Here is a 22,840-nt window from a genome sequence, read left to right on the forward strand (position 1 = left end):
AATAGTCTATACTTATCCGGGCTGAAGTTCGCTTCAGTAGACGCGGGTTTGAATCCTCCCGGGTTAGAAAAGAAACAACTATAATTAAATCTCCCAAAAACGGGATAATTTTGAACAATTTTGAATCGAATATTTCAAAAATGGGATAATTTTGAATAATTTGAATTAAATCTTTCAAAAATGGGATAATTTTGAATAATTTGAATTAATTCTTTAAAAAATGGGATAATTTTTGTATTATTAACTTCCCCAACCATTCTTATCTGTGTCGGTTCCGGTTAGACTGATCGAGCATGGCGCTGTAATAGTCTATACTTATCCGGGCTGAAGTTCGCTTCAGTAGACGCGGGTTTGAATCCTCCCGGGTTAGAAAAGAAACAACTATAATTAAATCTGTTAAAAACGCGATAATTTTGAACAATTTTGAATCGAATATTTCAAAAATGGGATAATTTTGAATAATTTGAATTAAATCTTTCAAAAATGGGATAATTTTGAACAATTTTGAATCGAATCTTTCAAAAATGGGACAACTTTTGTATTATTAACTTCCCCAACCATTCTTATCTGTGTCGGTTCCGGTTAGACTGATCGAGCATGGCGCTGTAATAGTCTATACTTGTCCGGGCTGAGGTTCGCTTCAGTAGACGCGGGTTTGAAACCTCCCGGGTTAGAAATGAAACAACTACAATTAAATCTCTTAAAAACGGGATAATTTTGAACAATTTTGAATTAAATCTTTCAAAAACGGGATAAGTTTTGTATTATCAAATACCCCACCATTCCTATCTGTGTAAAATTTTTCTAAATTTAGGTCAAAGTTCAAAAAAAATGGGATAATTTCTTTTCTCGATCAAAAAAATCAACTAAATTTCAATCAAACCTCCCAGTAAGACACGCAAATTACTACCGTTCTCTACCGAAACCAAAGAAAATTGCGTGAGAAATTGAGAGATTCAGAGGAAATTTAACATTTCTCGAGGGGTTTCCGATAGAGCGTTTTTGTTTTCAAATTTGTAGATGCACGGTTATTTTAATTAACTGGTGTACGGTATACAAGTGTACTGTAAAAACACAGGTAAAGAGGTGTAGGGGGTACGTTGTTCGAGCATTCGAATTCAGAGAATTTTTTACTTATATGTAAACAGATATACGGTATATATGTGCACAGAGAAGATACTTACCTATCTTGGAATTATGAAGAGGTGTATGATGAACAACAGGTAGGCCTTGCATGCCTTTTTTCAGGAAAATTACAGGTACCGGGTGACGTCATCCTTATTGTGTAAGATTCTTCTTGGGAGGGTGGGTATAAAATTTTACTTTCATTCTACTGGCAGCTCATCAAGTGAAAACCGTGTAACTCAAAAGTATAGACGCTTTTATAACTAAACTACTCTGAAATTTGAAAGCTTACCAATATTTAATTTTAAAGTTGTTTTCGGGCGAAAATTCATGAAAAGTCACGAAACTTAATGAATGGGAGAGCATACTATCAAAACTGTAAACTGATAACAATTTTGAAAATTTTAACCAGATAACAATTTTGAAACTGAAAAACATTTTGAGCAATTTTTTAAAACTGAGGTTACTATATGCATAGACGATATTTTGAAACTATTGTAAGGAGGCGCGATGTCAGGAACATTGCTGTTAAACGCCAAAAATAATTTTACAAATTATTTCTGAAACCAGTGAAACATAACAAATATGTTTATTTTTTCATAAAATCATAAATATAATTTTTTTTTTCAGTTTGTTTTTTAGTTTACTGTTAAGTGCTATCCATTTCTAGCACCATTGGTTGTGTCCTACTGAACCAATTCCAATAATTTCGTTATTTTTCGAGTATCCGATTTTGATCAAGACAAAAGGGAATTGAACAGTATGAATTTGAAAAGTGAATTATTCAGGATAAGTTGAAACAGAACAATTTCATAATTTTCTCAGAAAAAAGTTGTTATGGAAGAATTAACCATATTTTCTAATACATAGAACCTTTTTGATTTTAAGGAAAAGTTTAACAAGATTCGATCGTTTGCCAAACCGTCTTTTGTTAGATTACTATCTATTACAAAATTATTTATTAAATACGTGAAGGATGTTTTTGAATACAATAAGGATTTCCAACTTATACTGAAATTCGTAATAATTTTATAAGTAAAATGCAAAACAGTACAATTTTTTTTGAAATTCAATTTAGCGACATCAAACTACAAACTACAACGATATTTCGAAATTAAAAAATTCCTTACAATGACAATGATCTGAAATTAAAGTAGTTTCTTGGGAAACTTAAATAAATCCTTTCTGTTTCACAAAAATTTAATAAAAAAGAGCGAAATTAGAAGGTGTTCCTTTATACCTAATGCATTTTAAAAACCATGCGGATTCTGTCATGAGTACGTTTGTTAAGAAATTCCACATTTCCCCTTATCCCTCAAAATTTTATATTATGAAACCAGAAGGTTATGAATCTTTTATAGAAGTTCCAGATGGTGTTGCGGCTGAGGCGCGCCAGCCGCTGCTGGTACCATAAATCGCAAGTCATAGCCTGAAGTGGAATTTCACCTGACACTATTCAATTGAATTGGCAATAACGAAATCAGTAACTTCATAAATCTCGGATAAAACAGTAAAAGTAAAGATTGATTTTTAAAAAACTGTTTCAAAGAAACATGATTAGAAATACTGAATACGAAAAACATTATCTTCTACGTTATCCTACTCCGTATATGACCAAAACTTGAGTAAATGACTATATTTTTTTATCCGAATTTGCAGAATTTGAATAGGTTACAAATTATTGAAAATTTAGCTGTACAAATGAGATCCTACAAAGCGTTTTGTAATTTTTCCAACATAACATTCACAACTTTCTCTGGTAGTGTATAACTGAATGAAAACAAATTCTGTTTCAATTAATTTTTATTTTCGAATAGCTGCTATTGCAAATGTTCTTTGAAGGGTGAAAACACATTTCACGGAAAATCGTTTATGAATAATAAATTTTGTGATTTCAACTTCCTTGTTGTTTGTTGAAACAGTAGAAAATTTTACTGTTTCAGAAAATTTTAAACACAATTTTTCAACAAAATTATTCAATGTATCGTCTTGAAGTTAATTTCATTCTATTTATTCAATGAAATAGTAATCGATAAGTCAGTCAATATTTTCAACTTTCGAGTATCTAGACTCATTGAGCATTCGAGTTGTTCCAGCCACTTCAGCACTTTCGAAATTTCCAAAATTCTTTGCTGGACGGTGTTTGTCGAGAGAAAACTCGATGTCCTCGTCTAGGGACATCTTTTGCTGAAATAAAACAATTTTTTCTGTTTCAGAAATTTTGGAAAAAATGTTTTAACTTTGTATTATTATTATGGAAGCGCTCAGTACAAACTTACATCCCCAATGAAATGTTGAATAAGAATGCGTCCAATTTTGAAAAGTGCAGAGAGGAGACACATTGCAATACTGTATTCCCACGTCTTCGGAACATCAACTGAAGTCGATTCGGCAGTTGCTCCGAAGAGTTGAGCATGGGCAAAAAGGGGGCCAATCGGTTTGGATACGACTCTTCTCGTGAGTGACGACTGGAATTATCAGGTTTGAGTGGAAAATGTTTATATTCAATTAATTATATTTGAAGGCCGGATAATTAAACTCAACCAGTAGTTGAATAATGTGAAACATTTTAATGTTTCATCAAGATTTAATTATAAAAGAGTGGTATCCGAAAAAAAGAGCGGCATTTGGAAACATTTTTAAATTGGAAAAAAAAAATTCTATTTCACAAAAATTTGATATCTTTACTATTAACAAACACCAGATTCTGTATGTTTGTCCGTATGTCGCCGATCCTACCGCCCTTCCTACTGAACCGATTTTCTTCAAATTTAGACCAAAAGATCAGAAATTTTCTCTTAATGATGCCCGTCTTTTACTTTTTTCAAAATTCTCAAAATGACGCCTTCTGAGCCAAAAACAGTGATAAAGCATAGGGGAATGAAAAACGAAAAAAGTTGCGTGAAACTGTCGGCCTAAGCGTCGTCATTTCTTTCCTTTCTTCGGCTTGCATTTTTCGTGGCCGCATGGTTCGGGTTAACGTGTTGCCGCGTCCGATCTGGCAAGTTAAGCGTCGTTGACTACAGTTAGTTTTAAGTTCGATCCCGGGTGACGAGAAAAGTTTTTTGATTTTTTGTTGATAGGTTCGGAAAAATAGAAGTTTGCGAACATGTTGTCTGTTGCCAAAATACGGGACGACGAGACACTATTGTTGTTATCATTGGATTCAGAAAATTAGAGGATTCAGACAGTGTCGTTTGTTTCCAGATTGACAGACATCACAAAATGATAGGGCAGTTTTCTGAACACAGGTAAAGGGAGATGGACCCACTAAAAATATTATTACCCATTTTTTCAAATGCCAATAGCCATTTGGGTTAGGATTTCTCTTCTTCTTCTTAGGCTGATTGTTACAGAAAAAGAGGTAGATGAAGATGTGGTCATCTCTCAGCATCGAATGGTAGCGTGGAGCTCGGAGGGACCAACACCAAACGGGTCGGAATCAGAAGTGAAAACGAGTCGAAAATGACCATACTTGCAACGGGCTAGGCCGGGCCGGTACGAGAATTTCCACGGCCGGGTCCGGTCCGAGGCTCGGCCCATCCCGAAGGCCCGGCTGAAAAATTTGAACTGAAGTTTTGAACGAAATTCTGAATTTGTTTCCCAAAAATGTCGAATTTTTGACTATACTTCAGAATTCAATCAAAAGATAGTTATGCATCAAAAAATTGAAATTTTTAATGTAAAATTTCAAAAAAATTCAAAAAATTTGGTAAAAAATAGGTACCTTTTTTTCAAGCCGTAAATTTGCAAGTATGAAAATGACCAAACAAGCTCTAGACCGGCTTCAGTGACTTCCCGGGCAGAAACGTTCCCTTCGCGATTCCCGTCGTTTTTTTTTCAAGATTCTCAAAGTGACGTCTTCGGGGGCAGAAACACTGATAAAGCATTAGGGAATAGGGGAATCGACAGCGAAAAAAGAAAGAGAGACGGTCGACAAAGCGGTGAATCGAGTGGTGAATCACTGGCGGATGAACGATCGCTAACGGGCCAATGACGGTCTGTTACCGGCCAGCCAAAACAGTCAGAAAAACCACGAAAAAATGGATTTCCGAAATCCATCTTCAAAATCATTCAAAAGTCGACACGCCAGTGAGCTCTTCTTGGAGTAGCTGCTACTGATGCATAACCAGATCCTCACTACATCAAAAAGATGGATAAAGTTTGTTCATTTAACGAAACACTATATTTCAAAGCTTTGTTCGACTTTCAAATGATGAAGGCGGGTGCGTTCAGGAACCCTTTCTGACAAGTTAGGCAACATTGACTGTAGTTAGTTGGTTAGAACCCATGTGGGGACGTGAAAGATTTTTTCTTCGCCACAGATTTCAAAAAAATAGAGGATTGAGGAATCAAAATCGTATCAGAAGAGCAGAGATTTTACAATTATGCTTTACCAGAACGGACTGCTTACAGCTAACAAAGTCTACCAACAAGTTTTAAAAAATACGATGCAGAAGTTGGAGAGAATTCTGAAACCTCTATAGTCTCAACCGTTTGGGAAGCGCCGTAAGCGCTGTAACACCGAGAAGGGTGGTGTAGAAAAGGAGGTTTAGTCGCCGTTAGGCGACGTGAACCGACTGGTTCCATCAAATTTGGAAAGTTTGATAAACCTGGTAGAGTAAGGGGATGACTTCACTGATAAAAATTTAGACATTTCTCAATTCTTTTCGAACTTTCTTTGTTGGGAAAAAAGTATTTCTGTTTCACCAAAATTTGTTATTCAACTAATTCTAGTTCAGGTCGTTTATATTGGATAAAACTGAAAAAAATTACTCAAATTGTTTAGAAAATGTTTCTCAAATGGAAAAATTTAAAAACACTTCTAATCATTCATAACATTCATTTTTATAACATATAACTTGCACTCGACATATATTTTGAAGTCCGGATTATTAAAGTCTACCAGTAGTTGAATAAATTGAAACATATTTATGTTTCATCAAGATTTAATCAAGATTTGTGCATAGCTTCTCAAAAATAAAAATAAAGTGGCACAAATCGTTGTACCAAATTTGGAAACCATTGGTTTCCTACTTGGGTTTAATACAAAAAAGATTCATAAAGCGACGGGTGGAGGAGGAAAACCGGTTGAGTTTCCTTTTTCCGGAATACAGAAGTTGAAACTTTGAAATTGCTTTGTGTTTAAAAGACAGCTATAGTAATAATTTTTCGGTTTTGATTTTAAAAAGTAGTTTTAAACTTTATATATCATCGAAAACACTCGAAAAAATCACTTAGCCTTGCAAATTTTTTGAATCATTCCGAATTCCGGAATTCCGGGTTTTTTTGTCAGTCCCGTTCCGGATTCCGGATTCCGAATTTCGAAAATTTGATTCCGGTTCCGGATTCCGGATTCCGGAAACTGAAAAATGGCATTTCGTACAACTCTGGTATCTAGACTCATTGAGAATTCGAGTTGTTCCAGCCACTTCAGCACTTTCGAAATTTGTCGTTAGTAGCCTCATGTTCATTGTCCTCGTCTAGGAACAGTTTTTGCTGAAATAATACAATTTTTTTTCTGTTTCTAAACTTTAGAAAACATGCTTCAGTTAATTTGCTATTATTATCATTTTGTCAAGCAATCCGTATGTGCAGTTTTTAATATAAGTTTTTTTCAATACCCGGAATAAAAAATAAAATATTTGTTAAGTTGAGAATCTAGTAAATTAAATTTACTGTTTCAGAAGAACCTTTGAAGGGAGCTAAACTCATTTGGATGCTTGACCTCTCTTTTCTAAAACTGACCAAAATTGAACTCTGATTGAATATATAGCATTTTATGAACACGCTCAAGCCTTCAGTTCAGAAAAATTATTTTTAAAAATCACGTTCTGAAACTTTTCAAAAAATTTCTGTTTCAAAAAATGTATGTTTTATTCCGCAATAACGCGTCTGTGATCAATCTAAAAGACATGGATGGTTCGAAAACTTAAGCAAAACATTTTTTGCAAATAAAACATAATAATTATCTTCAGCTCAATTACTTCCAATTTTTGAGGCCTGGCGAAAAACAGTATTCCGGACACACTTTTTTTCTGTTTCAAAATAAGCCTAAAGTTATATATGATGAGCAAAATGTGTTGTTTCAGAGATTTACTGTTCCAGAAGAGATCGAAAAGTCAGTGAAGTTGATAAACTGATAGTAAGATTAATGAAACGATTTCGACTTGTACATCGAATTTCTCAAATAAAAGATGTTTCAATGTAAAATGTTCTGGTTCACTGAAATTTGAACATTGGACGTTAAATTAAAAATTCGGTTGCTACTTTTCATAATTAACAAGGTAATTAATCAGATGTAAACATGAAGTAGAAAAGTGCACCAGTGAAAAATTTTGAACAGAATAAATATTTTTTCAGTTATAAATATGTCCTGTTCCAAAATATTTTTTAATTGTCATCAAGAATAATTCATTTGTAGAAGCTTAATTAAGCTGCTTAATAACCGGTATTGTTATCCTTGTGCACTCATATTTACGTTCTGTTATTTTTTGAAACGGTAACAATATTTTTTCAATTTCGAAAAAAGTACTGTCTCAAAGTAATTGCAAAATAATATTGGAAATGAATCAGACAATTTTCTAAAGCGTATAATAAATTATTTTGAAACTCTTGCTTTAACAATAATCTAGTTTCATGACTCTAGTATGAATAGCTTCTACGCTGAAACTCGGAAATTATTCATGTTTACTGTTTCAACAAATTGTTGTTAGACTAATTGATTTCAGCAGTCGATTCCATTTATTTTAAGTTTGATCAGTGTGACCGAAGTCAAAAATTATAGGATTAGAAACTAAAAAAACATATTTTGTATGTTTTTTGGATGATAAACTTTATTTTTCAAATTTGAAAAAAAATCTGTTGCAAAACATTCACAAAATAAAATTTTACATTCTTCAACTAATTCCCGAAATTGTCTAGATTCTTTCAATTCTGAGTAAATTGTTCTGGGGGATTTTTTGGAACATTTTTATACAAAATAGAACTAATTTTTTCAATTTATTGAAACAGAAAAAATCACAAGTTTCGGACGCAGTTGCGCTGTAAAAAATAAATTATTCCCGCAAATTACTCGCAAAGTTCACAAGACAAAGTGAACTATTTGTATTTCACGCGTTGATCATTTCTACCGTTGATTTTCTGAAAATAGTTATTTTCCTGTGAGGAAGAGAGAACCGCGCTTTTTGAGAGAGACGCAGAGTGTGCGACTTAAAGGCGCTCACAATTATGGGCGAGGGTCTTGCCGCGAACGAATGTTAACAGGGCGGCAAACAGAGAAATTAAAATCATTCTACGTGCGTTTCGTTACCCACCCTAGAGTCCCCACCCACGAAACGCACTTCGAAAAGAGACAGAGAGGCGAGGAATAAGCAGAGTTATTTTCAGAAGGATCGAGACTCCAGGTTGCCGATCGTCTTCACGAGAAAATGCCATCAGAAGCCGATTTCAACGCTCAAAACGACAGTTCGATCGGCGAAGAACGAGCAACACGCTTTGGGGAAGAACATAGTCGTAGATGATCAGCCACGAAGTACTCCGAAACGGCTGATGTCAAGATGGAGAGGAAAACAACAAAAACGAGCTCGTCGCCTTCCAATCATCAAGCATGCCGATCACTCGTCAAATCAGTCTATTCGTCAATCGCGAGGAGGTTGCCGCTACGTTTCAGGACAGCAAGGGACACACGATGACTTCAGGAGAGCAGCAACGACAGCGGATTCCAGAAGAAGTCAACAAGAGAAGATGGAAGGTGGAGGAACAACCGAGGCCCGGAACGATATCTCCACGAAACCCAAAGACTCAGGGAACAAGAGGAGAGCTGAGAAGACGCCCGCGATCCCCATCCTCATGAATAGTATAAATCCGTAGATTAAGATTTCTTTCGTTTTTGTTCGATTTCCTCTCATCCCATTGATCCCAACTCTCAACCACTGTGTCATTCATACCCCCCATCAACGTGTCATCACTCCCAAAGGTGCCATCAATTTACTTACCTGTTTTTGTTTTGCTGTTCACTAATCCCCCGCTGTTACATCTGTACGTGTGGTCCGCGCCTCGCGGACCACACCAAAACTACTACCAAAAACAACGCCACTAAAGCCTAAAAACAAGTAATAAACTCTGTAAATTAATTGTTTTCTTCTCTGTTCTATTCGATCGATACCGAAACAGGAAAATGTATTATACCGACCCGAATGGGGAGGAATAATAATAATTTGGTAATTAAAGTCGTGAACTTTTTCTAATCTCATTTCCACTTATTTTTTCTGAAATTTATTTTATTATTTCGGAAAAGTTCACGACTTTAATTACCAAATTATTATTTTCAGAAAATCAACGGTAGAAATGATCAACGCGTGAAAAACGAATAGTTCACTTTGTCTTGTGAACTTTGCGAGTAATTTGCGGGAAATGAATTTTCCGAACTTTTTGCGAATCGAGACGAACCGAATGCGAGACAAACCGAACCGAGACGAACCGAACCGAACCGAGACTGAGTGCGAGACGAACCGGGACAAACCGAGTCGAGCCGAAACCGGGAAATCGGGAATTTTGCGAGTTTCGTCTCGCGAGGCGACACTCTACTAGCCTAATTCAATAATAAATATTCTTTTTTTGAGTTGAAACAGTAAACATTCTGAAAAAGTTTGTACAAGACGGATAATAGTGTCTAACATAGTTATCGTTGAACTAAAGAGAAAGCTTTCCATTTCTTATTTTTAATTTTTTTGTTTCGCAAAAAATTTATTGTTACTTTCTCGAGCGTATTATTCAATTTTAATTTGAGCATACTTCGGACCTTATTTTTTACCAAAAAATTTCAAAACACCATGACTTCTAGAATTTAGATAAGACAATGAATATAATGCTAATTATTTGGCATTAACTAAACTGAACCAGTTTTTAAAATCTTATTTTGTAAAAAAAAATTTGATTTATTTTTACTGTTTCATGATACAAAAATTATAATTTCGAAAAACTTGATATTCAGTACGAATGTTGGTCCCCTCTCTCTTTTTTGTCTACTTCTTATCATGCTAGAAAAATATGAAACAACTGTTTGTCTTTGGAATTTGTTTCTAGTTTCAGCTTTCCATCAATTATATTCATCACTTTCCGTCTTCATTCCATTGCCCATTGAATTCGCTCACAAAACTTTACGTGACTCATTAACACGTTTTTATAATAAAAATGGAGGTCAGCAATGAAGCAATGAAACTGATTTGAAAAGCTAACATCGAAAATATTAACAGTATGGAAAAAAAACTGAATAAGGTCAGATTTGAGTGCAACAGTAAACTGTTTTTAGCAAAGTGATTAGTATACTCGGTGAAAAACTACTACAGAAAGAACTATGCTTTCTTAAACTGTTTTCTAGCTATGTAGCATTCTGATAAATTGTTCAAATTTGATTTTGCGAGCTGCATTAAAGTTTTGTATTTGTAAGTTGCATACTATGATTTTTTGAAACAAAAATATATCGAACGATCAGTTTTGAGAAAATTACGGTTTCAAAATATTGAAAGAAACGATTGGTTAAAAAATCTATGCTTGGAAAACTGTTGGCGCTCGACTGCTCAAATTTTAGTATTTCTCGCGATGTCAACTAGAAATAGGTAAGCAAACGTGATTTTGAAAAAGCTGTATTTGCTAGACTGTGAATACAGGATCACTTAAAAATCAGAGAACACTTTTTTAAAGCAGCGTAAAAATTTTTACTCTTTCATTCAAAATTTTTGTAGTTTTACCTGTTGAATCAACTGTTACGAGATTGCGCTTGTATTTTTTGTAATTAATATTTGAATGCTGAATTTTTGTTTTAAAGTTACACTCAAACCTAAAGAACTGAGTACTAAATTGAAAAATGAGCTACGTGACAGAGACAATACCGAAATATTGAAACATTTTGTTGAAAAACTGTTTTGAACATTTTCTGGAACGGTAATTTTTTCTATTGTTCACAACAAACAGGAATGAAGCTAAAGTAACGAAATTTTTTTAAAGGTAAAATAATTGTCAGCAAAACGAAATTTCTATTTAAAGGGGAACACCCCTATTCCAAGATTTAAGATTTTTTATATGAGTTTGATTCAGAAAGCCAAGGAAAAGAGAAAATTATTTAGGGTACACCGAGATCGCTCCGAAGCGAGTTATAAGACCTCAAAGTGATGTTATAATTTTTCTGAAACAGAAGAATAAATTAAATAATAAAAAATAATTTCACTATAAAAACTCAGTTTCAAGTTTTTTCAAAAATATTTTAAGAAATAATTAATCACAATATATTATCGAAATAAACAAGTTCCGACATTTTTTCCTCGTCGGTGTTTGCGGACTCAAGCCAAAATTATCAAATTTTGGCTTGAGTCCGCAAACACCGAGGGGGAAAAAATGTCGGAACTTTTTTGTTGCGACAATAACATTTATTTTAAAAAAAACATACCAGAGGTTTTGAAAAGATAGACTTCTTTGAATAACTCGATGTTTCATAATAATAATTCAATTGAACATTCCGTCATTAAGAAAACAGAGAAAATTGTTTTTAAAAGAGAATTATCTGTTCCAGTGGTAGCCGTTTTTTGAACAACGTTTAACATAAATATTCCAAACAGTTTCTGTTTTGAAAACTTGGAAATCGGTTACAGTTTATTCAACAGTCTGTATTTTTTTTTCTGAAACAGTAAATTTTTATTTGGAATTAGTAGAAAGCAATAAATGTGAAACTGAATCAATAATATCCGTAGAACATTCGCAGATTCTGTGAAACTGAATATTTGAAAGTTTTTGTAAATAACTCATTTTTGCCAAAGCATACTGATCGGGAGCTAGAAAAATTTGTTTTTGTGATCAATAGAAACGGATATTTTTGACAAATTACTGTTTCTAAAAACGTTTATGTTTCGTCAGTATAAAGCCTGGTAGTGTATTGAGGAAAATTTGATTAAGAGGCATTATCTGTAAGAGTGAGAATGTTTGTGTTGGGCCTTGGCACAGTTGCAAAAAGTTGTTTCAATACAAACTCTTTTTACAGCATATGTACCCCTATGGTAGTGATTCACAAACAATATGTCACCAGTCCCCTATGACGTCATCATAGGAAAATATGACCAATAATTGACTTTTCACCCAAAAATTCATAAAAATTTCAATTTTGCAGATAACCTTACGAAACTTTCGGTACATGTTAGGAGTGTTTTTGACAACCCCTACACAAATTTCCAGCCCCCAGACACCCCAGAAACCGTTCAATTAAATTTCATTTTCATGTTTTTTCAACTTTTCTCGAAAATTCCCTCTAGAAGTCTTCAAATTTCAAATCGTATTCGTATTCCTCGCTAAAAGTTCTATTAGGTCCAATTTGAAACATCAAAAAGTAGGGGGACCATTTTGAGATATTTCGATTTTTTCAAAAATCACATAAGGGTCCCCCCTTATGAAAATTTCATTTTTGAAAAAAATTTCAAAAAAAAATTAACTTTGAAAACAATTGAAATGTTGATAAAACCCTTGAAATAAGTCACTCACAAAATATAAGATCTTAGAAATGTGTTTGAACGGATTGCGTTTTTTTTGATCATCCAATTTTTTCCAGTTTTTTTCCGTTTTTAACAATAATTTGTACAGAAGTCCTCAAATTTTATAAGATATCTTAATTCCTTGCAAAATTTAACATATATTTCAATTGACATCATTAAAAAACAGGGGGACCATTTTGAGATTTTTCCATTTATTTCGAAAGTCAGATAAGGGTCCCCCCTTATGAAAGAAAATTTTTATCAAAAAAATAATTCAACTTTTTTTTTTGATGTAATAGACGTTGAGAACATCGATAAAATATCGAAAACATTTTTTTATAGTTTGAACGTTTTTTGCATCAAAAAAAAGTTGAATTATTTTTTTGATAAAAATTTTCTTTCATAAGGGGGGACCCTTATCTGACTTTCGAAATAAATGGAAAAATCTCAAAATGGTCCCCCTGTTTTTTAAAGATGTCAATTGAAATATATGTTAAATTTTGCAAGGAATTAAGATATCTTATAAAATTTGAGGACTTCTGTACAAATTATTGTTAAAAACGGAAAAAAACTGGAAAAAATTGGATGATCAAAAAAAAACGCAATCCGTTCAAACACATTTCTAAGATCTTATATTTTGTGAGTGACTTATTTCAAGGGTTTTATCAACATTTCAATTGTTTTCAAAGTTAATTTTTTTTTGAAATTTTTTTCAAAAATGAAATTTTCATAAGGGGGGACCCTTATGTGATTTTTGAAAAAATCGAAATATCTCAAAATGGTCCCCCTACTTTTTGATGTTTCAAATTGGACCTAATAGAACTTTTAGCGGGGAATACGAATACGATTTGAAATTTGAGGACTTCTAGAGGGAATTTTCGAGAAAAGTTGAAAAAACATGAAAATGAAATTTAATTGAACGGTTTCTGGGGTGTCTGGAGAGCTGGAAATTTGTGTAAGGGTAGTCAAAAACACTCCTAACATGTACCGAAAGTTTCGTAAGGTTATCTGCAAAATTTAAATTTTTATGAATTTTTGGGTGAAAAGTCGATTATTGGGCATATTTTCCCATGATGACGTCATAGGGGACTGGTGACATATTGTTTGTGAATCACTACCATAGGGGTACATATGCTGTAAAAAGAGTTTGTATTGAAACAACTTTTTGCAACTGTGCCAAGAGGAATCCTCATCTTACAGACAACGCCTCTTAATCAAAATAATTTTGTGGGAGAAGCAAACATTAGCAGTAATTATAAGCAATTCGTCAAAATGGACACTACCCCCTTTTTTTACCGTACCGTCCTGTGTTTACTGTGTACTGAAATTTTTAGTTTTTAGTTTTTATTTGAAAATATTTGAATTTTAAATTAATTCTGCACAACAATAACCATTTTACTTATTAAACAATTTTAACTTTGCTTGAATATCATGAACGATAAAGGAACATTAATTTCACTGTTTCAAATAAATTAGAGAATAGTTTTCAGTATCAGAAGTACAGTCCTTCAATTACTGAAATCTTGTTGAATATTAATTCAGACGATGAGGTTTTTATTATAGGACAAATTGATTGATTATTTTAATAATAAGTTCCTAATGAACAAAAAATAATAGTCGTCATAGGTCAAAATTACTAGTGTTAGAACACCACGAGGCTTAATTTTGCCAACAAGAACGAAAAATACAATTTTCAAAAAAATTGGAAAATTTTTCTGTTTCAATTTTTCTGGAAAAAAACTAATTTCGAATTAACACTGATGTTTCTTCATATCTGTGTTTATTCTGTTTTACTTGTTTTTGGAATGATGTGCTAGTTTATGTGTACTTACTTTGAATTTCATTTTACTTTTCCCAATTTATACAAAAAACTAAAAAGACAAGGGCAACTTTTTTGCTGTTTCAAAAAAAAACATCGAAAACTGTTTTTTGGCTTTCTGTACTATTGTCAAAACAGAATATAGAAGACTTGTCTTTTGTGGACTTCGAATTTTAATTTGAACTTCAGACCCGCCCTCAAAAATTTGTTCTCCTACTGAAGAAGTTAGTGGAATCGATTTCGTAGGAAACTTTCTTAGGTTTTTAAAAACATTAGAATTTATATAAAATAATGATTGTTTCATGAAATGTAAGTACTTGGCGTTCTAGGAAACCAATGGTGTTCTAGAAAATTCAATGTCAATTTGAAGGGAAGGTTGATAAAATCGTACTAAACTACCAGAAAAATACAATTATAGACTTGTTTCGTGAAACAGTGAGCATATTTTTTTGTTTCAGTTTCATTTTCAGTTTTGTTGGGACCAGGACTACTTTTTTGCGGTTTCAATAAAGTTGCATAATAAGTTTGGTGGTTCTGATTATAATTCCAATTTAATCGCAAGTTCCGAGTGTCAATTCATTCACTTCAACAATGCAATGCCTCGGACAATATCATCGTGGTTGCTATTAACTACCGCGCTCTACCGAAACCAAACAAAATTGCGTGCGAAATTGAGAGACGCAGAGAAAAAGAGAAATTTCTCAAGAGGATTTCGGTGGAGCGCAATTGTAAGAACTGTGCCGAGCTTATTGTTGAAGTACAAGGGCAAATGGAGAGCCTAATTAAGAATAGCAACTTTGGTTTTTTTTTTGAATTTTCAAAGAAACAGTAAAATTTCTTGTGTTTACAAAAAATTTACACTTTGCGAAAGAGGACACCACTATTTCAAAATTTAAGATTTTTGATGTGAATCAATTCAGAAAGCCAGGGAAAAGAATTAATCGTCTTGGAACTAGGTGTAAAAAAAAGAAATTCAGGCTGAAATTAGTTATGAAACCTCAAAGTGATGCTATAAATTTTCAGAAACAGAAGAAAAAATTGAATTATGAAGATATTTCCATGACTATAAAAAAACAGAGTTTTAGAATCTTTCAACGAAAATTTGAGAGTGGGAAAATGTTTAATGTTTATAACTTTAAGAGGTTTTGAACAGACATACTTCTTTGAACACATCGATGTTTTGGATCAAAATAAAAATCCGTCATTGAAGAAAAAAGTCAAAATTTGATTGAATTTTTTGAGAAACAGAGATATTTGTTTAAAAAAATCTGATAGTGAGTTATTTAGGAATGAAAATAGTAGAACTGTGAAAAATACTTTTATCGACCAAGAGCACATCGACTGACAATATCTAGAACATTTACCCAACTTTCGTGAAACAGTTAAAAAATAATTCTCTGATCTAAAAACTATAAATACTGTTCCAGTGATATCAGTTTTTACTACTTTCAACATAAATATTCCAAAATTTTACTTTTTCTGGAAAATCGTATAAGAGTTCGATTCGAAAACTGATATTATTCTTGCTTTTTTTGCGAAACTTGTTTCTATTGAATCGACTCATGTCCGTAAAATATTCACAGACTGAATTTTTGAAATTCTTTGTAATCAACTGATTCTTCTAGAGACATATTGTTCGAGAGCTAAAAAATTTGTATTTTTGATTCAATAGAAACAGATATTTTTTTACTGTTTCTGATAACTGTCATGTTTCATCCAATGGTAGTCATTTGATGAAAAATTGATAAATCGAAATAATTTCGTAGAAAAAGTAATCATTTGTATTAATTATACGCAATTTGTTAAAATGGACGATACTCCTTCCTTTACCGCCCACTGTGTACTGAAATGGTTATTTTTAGTTTTCGTTCGATATATTTAAATTTTAAATTAATTCTGGGCAACAGTCATCAATTCACATATTTTTTTTTAAAAACGACAAATATCATGAAGTATATTAGAAAACCAGTCGGTTTACGTCGCCTAACGGCGACTAAACCTCCTTCCCTACACCACCCTTCTCAGTTTTACAGCGCCTGCGGCGCTTCTTAGCCGAACAGTTCGTTCCGATAAAGCACAATTGTAAAATCTCTCCTTTTCAGACTCAAATTCTACAAACTTTCTCAATGACTTTTTCTATCCTGATAGAATATGGAACTTAGAATGAGATGTTTTTGAATTTACCAATTTGAACTTTCTTCCTATGTTTTACTCATTTCAAAACAATCTCACAGAAGAACGTGAACTTGATAACTCTTCTTTCTTCCCTTCCCAAAAGGCGAGTGATCATACCGAAATGAGTTTTTACTTTTTGAATGATCGGCGGCAACGCCGCCTCCTTTCTCGGAATATGGCAGACTAAGACGGTGTTTTAACAAATTATCATCCAAGAATTCATTATTTTTTTGTAGACAACCGAGCTACGACGGGTCTTTATTCACATATCATCTTCTTGAGTAGTGGTCTTCCATTTATTCTAGGCCTCGCTATCAGAAAACATGGTCTCCCGGTTCCTTTCATTCCCATTATGTCTGACTTCCTTTTTCTCTCTCTTCCGACTTCCTTTTTGAACATTTCACTTTCTTCCTCCTTCTTCCGACTTCCATTTTTAGAAAATTTACTTCCGACTTCCCGCTTCAGTCTTCCGTTGAAAATTTTTTTGCCACTTACGACTGTCTTTCTTCTTCCGTCTTTCTTTTTCAAAAATTTACTTCCCTCTTCCTTCTTCCGACTTCCTTTTTCGAAAATTTTACAGCTCTGATGAGCGGTATTCAAATCTCAAATCGAACTTTCGAATCCGAAAATACCGAATGCTATCGGTCTGGCGCGTTCATGATGAAATATGAATTTTAAGATTACGGTAGTCTTTTGACCCGTAGCCAACGGGAGTTTACGGGCTCTTGACCAAATTTTCATTCAATTTTCTCTCAAATGCAAGATGCGAAGCAGACTTATTGACAAATTTTTTATCATAATCGCTGTCTTTCCCTCCATTTAAATCCAAAAGCTCCTCAAAAAATTACTTTCCCATAGCAAAAAAAGCAACAAAAAAATGTCCAATTTGACGGGAACGAACTCGCCACCCCATGCGTATGAGTCATCTGTGTAGACCAAAGTTGCATGGAATTCCGACTTCCGACTTCCGGGCATTTTTTCCATTCCGACTTCCGACTTCCGACTTCCGGATAAGGAATATCACTTCCGACTTCCTACTTCCGACTTCCGGATAAGGAATTTTACTTCCGACTTCCGTCATTTCATAACTGTGGAATTTTCGAAAAGTGCACTTGAAAACAGAAATGCATGGAAAAATGGTCTAAAAGGACAGAAAATAGGCTTTTATTCAGCCAAAAACTAATTTTCCACTAATTTTCGGCAATTTCATGATTTTTCTCCTGGAGTTTTTGAAAGTTTGAGAAAAAATCTAATTCCGACTTCCGACTTCCGACTTCCAACTTCCGACTTCCGGGTGTTTTTTCACTTCCGACTTCCGACTTCCGACTTCCGGACTCACTTACGATATTCAATCACCGAAATTGTTGAGAAAAAATTGAGACAGGGACAATTTTTCGCAGTTTCAAAAAAGTTGAATAATAAGTTTGCTGACTTTTGTTACAATAACAATAAAGAAATTCCAGTTTCTAATAAAAATTCAAGAATCGCAATCATCGATTGTCACTACACTTTTTTCTGTTGAGAAGTTATGAAATTGTACTGTTTCAACTTATCCTGAACAATTCGCTTCTCAAATTAATAATGCTCAGCATTCTCCCAAACTAGTAAAGTCGGATACCCGCAAAAAAATTTATTGGAATCGGTTCAGTAGAAAACTCTCCAGTTGCCGGTGGCAAGGTACCCTCATAACCCTGTAGTTCTCCGAGTCCTCACAATAAATACGCAACGACACTCCGCCAAAGCCTCACGCGCTTACCGTAACCTCAGCGCGTCAGTTCACGTGAACACGTGTACTCCACGTGGCAACAAGTAGTTTCTGGAGTCGGTTGGCTTTCAGAGTTAGTTCTAATTTTAGCGTTGGTGCTTTACCTTTGTTTTGTAAGTTTTACGCTCTCTTATTTTATTTCTTGCAATAAACCTTATTTATTGTAAGAAACTGTGTATTTGTCGTCTTATTTTATCAGGACCCTATCACCCCGTATTCGTACGCGGGCAACTTGGGGGCCGAACCGTGTCAATAGTTTTTTCGTTATTCTTCCTTGTTGTGCTGTAATTTTCTGGTTTATTTTTCCGCGGTTTGAATAAACGGAGGAATAATTTACTGGTTTTTGGCAGTTTCTTTCGTTGGATAACGTGGAAACTTGGAGGAATTCTCCGAAGAATCGAAGTAATCTTCGTCGATTGAAAATCAACGAAAAGTAGACAGTTTTTGGATAAAAACTTTGTTTACGGACGACAACGCAGAAGATGAGCGACAAAACATCGTCGAAGCAGTCAACGTCGAAAGTAGACGACAATCGGATGATTGTTGTGGAAACTCAAATGGGCGTGAAGGAGAGAAGAAAGAAAGTGAAGAAGTTCACTAAACTTATCGCTAGCAGCGTCAGAGTCGAGGACGAAACAAGGTTGCAACTCGGGGAGTTGACAGCAAAATGCAGCGAACAGGAGGCGGATGCGATTCTGGAGCCGATGAGAATTTTCCACAGAGAGTTGTTGGAAAAGTTTGAAGAAATCGGAGGAGATGAATGGCCGCGATCGGTGATTCGAGTGATGAGAGAGTTCAAGCTCGAATCGGTGGAAGAGTTGAGAGAGGCGTGTGCGAAGGCAGCGCGAGTGCAAGTCGAGGAGAACTTGTTGACGGAGTGCTGGAATGAGGAAAAGGAGATGCTCGGGGAGCAAATCCGGGAAATCCAGAGAGAAAAGGAGATGCTCGGGGAGCAAATCCGGAAAATCCAGAGAGGAAAGGAGGTGGCTGAGGCTCAGGTCAGGAAGCTGGAGAAGGCGCTGACGAAACTGAGGAAGAAGCTGGATCAGGAGGAGCGTAAGCCGAATGGCTTGCGGGATGAAGCCCAGGAAATCGCTGTGGAAACAGTGACGGGTGACGAAAAAACGAGTAGTGAGGAGAAGAAGGTTTTCATGGTAGGAAATCTGGGAATCCGTGTGGAAAACAGGAATCCGTACAGGGAAACGGTGGAGAAGAGCAAGGAAATCGCTGTGGATACAGTGACGGAGGAGAAAAAAGAAGGGATGAAGCCAAAGAAGACGGTGATTAGAGAATCGAAGATTCTCATAACTCCGAGAATCGGCGTGAAGGGAAAGTCTATCTTTGAGTATCGGAAAAGTGCGGTGAAAACGTGGAAGGATAAATTCGATTTTGCGAATGTAGAATCGATCGTATTCTTGTTAGAGCTCACGGAGGACGAGGAGACGAACCAAAAGTTGGGTGACTTGGTGCGAAAGTTAGCTGAGGAAGTGAAGGAGATCACGATCATTCCATACAAAATGGATTGTGCAAAATCGGGATTGGTGGAAAGTTGGAAACGGAGTTGGATAACTGCCGGTCATGTGAAGTGGAGCGATTCGGCTGCGAGTGCGGGCGAAAAGTTCAAAACGTGGGAACAACTACTGGAGTTCCTGGAGGCGAGGACGACGGAGAATGTGGTGGTGGCCCAACTGAGAAAGGAGTCGGTGACTTCGGAGCCACGGATAAAGGAGGACAAATGGAGTCACCAGTGATGTCATCTTGGTGGACAATCCAAATTGTTAATTAATTGTTCTGTTTTAGTAGTAGTGTAAAATTATGGTAGTATTTTGCATTGAGGTCTCCTAAAGACAATTTTGTGATTATTTTGATGTTAGGGTGGTGTGACTGAGTGTAGGCTAGGTGGTGTGAGATAAGGGGAGAAGAATGTAAGTCGTATCTGTGAGAGTACTCGAACCGGTCGGGGCCCGGTTTTTGTGAAGGGGGGGAAGTTGCCGGTGGCAAGGTACCCTCATAACCCTGTAGTTCTCCGAGTCCTCACAATAAATACGCAACGACACTCCGCCAAAGCCTCACGCGCTTACCGTAACCTCAGCGCGTCAGTTCACGTGAACACGTGTACTCCACGTGGCAACAAGTAGTTTCTGGAGTCGGTTGGCTTTCAGAGTTAGTTCTAATTTTAGCGTTGGTGCTTTACCTTTGTTTTGTAAGTTTTACGCTCTCTTATTTTATTTTCTTGCAATAAACCTTATTTATTGTAAGAAACTGTGTATTTGTCGTCTTATTTTATCAGGACCCTATCACCCCGTATTCGTACGCGGGCAACTCTCCAATGTTTTAAAAAACAGTAGAATTTTTGAATAGTAACTGTTTCGAGAACATTAAAAATTTACTGCAAGAAATGTATGATTATTACATCGTAATGAAAGATTATAACATAAAAATAAATAATGATGATTTAATGAAACAGTGAACAAATTTTTTGTTTTAAGAAATAATTTGAGTGTTTGTGAAATTGATTTTTATGTTAAAGTTGAACTGCAATGTTTCCAACATCGCGACTCCTCAGAAAACCTCGCCAAACTCAGTTTTAAAAAATATTTAAATTTTGTTTTCAAAATAGTTATCTTTTTTTGAGTGTAGAGTTTTGATAATATCCTCTCCCATTCACTACGATTTTTTAAATTTATTTTTGTGACGATTCATGTATTTTCGCACGGAAACAACTCCCAAAGTTTTCCCAAAAAATTGGATATTATTTAGTAGCATAAATAATATCCTGGTTTTTTTGAATTTAATTTTGTTTGACCCACTCCAAATCGGCACGCTCATACTTACGCGATTTAAGAAGAGGGGCCGATTTCTAGACCGTAAAAATTATCCCGTTTTCGAATAATTGCTATTGCAAATGCTCAAGTTTTCGATTTTCTTTAAAAAATTAAAAGATCAGAACTTACTTCAGCTTTATGCCTCTTTCTTGAAACAGTAGAAAAAAATACCGTTTCAGAAAGTTTTCAACAAAAAATTATCATCCACTTTTTTAATACACCGGTTTTTAAATACACTCCAAACTATTTATTCAATAAAATAGAAATCCACAAGTCAGTCAATTTTTTCAATTTTCCAGCATCTAGACCGATTGAGCATTCGAGTTGTTCCAGCCACTTCAGCACTTTCAATATTTCCAAAATTCTTTGCTGGACGGTGTTTGTCGAGAGAAAACTCGATGTCCTCGTCTAGGAACATGTTTTGCTGAAATAAAACATTTTTTAAAAACTCACATCCCCAATAAAATGTTGAATAAGAATGCGTTCCAGCCACTTCAGCATATCCGCTTCACTGACAATATACAGTCCTCCACATAAATATAGGTTCACCCCCCAAAATGACCCAAAGTTGAAAAAATCAAGTTTTTCAAAAAGGGTGCATACGGCAATAATAAGCAACTAGAAAGTCTAATTTGATTTTAAAAGATAAAATTCTAGAAGTTTTCAAGTTTTGAGAAATTTCAAAAAATTTCAACTTTAGGTATTTTTCATTCCACAAAATGATAGGTTCACTTGATGAAAATCTCAAAAATTTCGAAAAATTTCACCGAAAACCAGGATTTTTAGAATGGAACCGACCAATTAACACATTTAAAGTAAGTTTTTAGAATTGTGCCAACGGTGTCTGTCGAGAGAACGTCACAGTGAGCAAAATATCGTTGGTCACTACCGATTTTTCAAAAATCACACATCGCGGTAAAAATTTTTGGGAAAAACACTCAATTTGCCAGGGATGTAATGTGGAACACTTTTTCTGTGAATTTGAAGTTATTCGGAGTCTTTTTTCATCTCCGAATTCATAGAACTTGACATTTCTCCAACTTGAGATTTGTATTGGTAAATTCATCCGAGCTGTCCTGGATCTCACAATGTCCTAGGCTAAAATTTTATGACTTTTCAGACAAAAATAAATGTGCTAAACATCAAAAATGTCATCTTCATTCAATTTTAAACTAATGAAAACGTCGAATAACGTGGATTTCCCAAACTGGCCAAGTTGGTCTTCTGGACTATTCAACCTCTTATTGACTAATCGGTTACTGGAGGATTGTGGCATTAAATCTTTCAAAAACTGGATAATTTTGAACAATTTTGAATTAAATCTTTCAAAAACGGGATAATTTTGGTATTATTTGCAAAATTGTTCAAAATTATCCCGTTTTTGGGAGATTTAATTATAGTTGTTTCATTTCTAACCCGGGAGGATTCAAACCCGCGTCTACTGAAGTAAACCTCAGCCCGGATGAGTATAGACTATTACAGCGCCATGCTCGATCAGTCTAACCGGAACCGACACAGATAAGAATGGTTGGGGAAGTTAATAATACAAAAATTATCCCATTTTTGAAAGATTTAATTCAAAATTGTTCAAAATTATCCCGTTTTTGGGAGA

At 34.7% G+C, this 22,840-nt stretch overlaps 3 protein-coding genes across 3 annotated transcripts; 2 read left to right on the plus strand and 1 right to left on the minus strand.

Moving 5' to 3' along the window:
* Window positions 1-3,162: 3,162 nt before the first annotated feature.
* GCK72_015342 (uncharacterized protein) lies at window positions 3,163-3,467 on the minus strand (the record flags this gene model as incomplete). The annotated part of the gene is made up of 2 exons (XM_053730796.1): window positions 3,163-3,312; window positions 3,405-3,467. 2 exons carry the CDS (start codon window positions 3,465-3,467, stop codon window positions 3,163-3,165), a joined length of 213 nt encoding a protein of 70 aa, XP_053585568.1.
* Window positions 3,468-8,734: 5,267 nt separating this feature from the next.
* On the plus strand, window positions 8,735-8,980 carry GCK72_015343 (uncharacterized protein; the record flags this gene model as incomplete). The annotated part of the gene is made up of 1 exon (XM_053730797.1): window positions 8,735-8,980. The coding sequence occupies one exon, from the start codon at window positions 8,735-8,737 to the stop codon at window positions 8,978-8,980; it is 246 nt and encodes an 81-aa protein (XP_053585569.1).
* A 9,905-nt stretch (window positions 8,981-18,885) lies between these two features.
* On the plus strand, window positions 18,886-20,154 carry GCK72_015344 (uncharacterized protein; the record flags this gene model as incomplete). The annotated part of the gene is made up of 1 exon (XM_053730798.1): window positions 18,886-20,154. The coding sequence occupies one exon, from the start codon at window positions 18,886-18,888 to the stop codon at window positions 20,152-20,154; it is 1,269 nt and encodes a 422-aa protein (XP_053585570.1).
* Between the last annotated feature and the right edge of the window lie 2,686 nt (window positions 20,155-22,840).

The sequence above is a fragment of the Caenorhabditis remanei genome, chromosome IV (assembly GCF_010183535.1).
Source record: "Caenorhabditis remanei strain PX506 chromosome IV, whole genome shotgun sequence".
Lineage (NCBI taxonomy): Eukaryota > Metazoa > Nematoda > Chromadorea > Rhabditida > Rhabditidae > Caenorhabditis > Caenorhabditis remanei.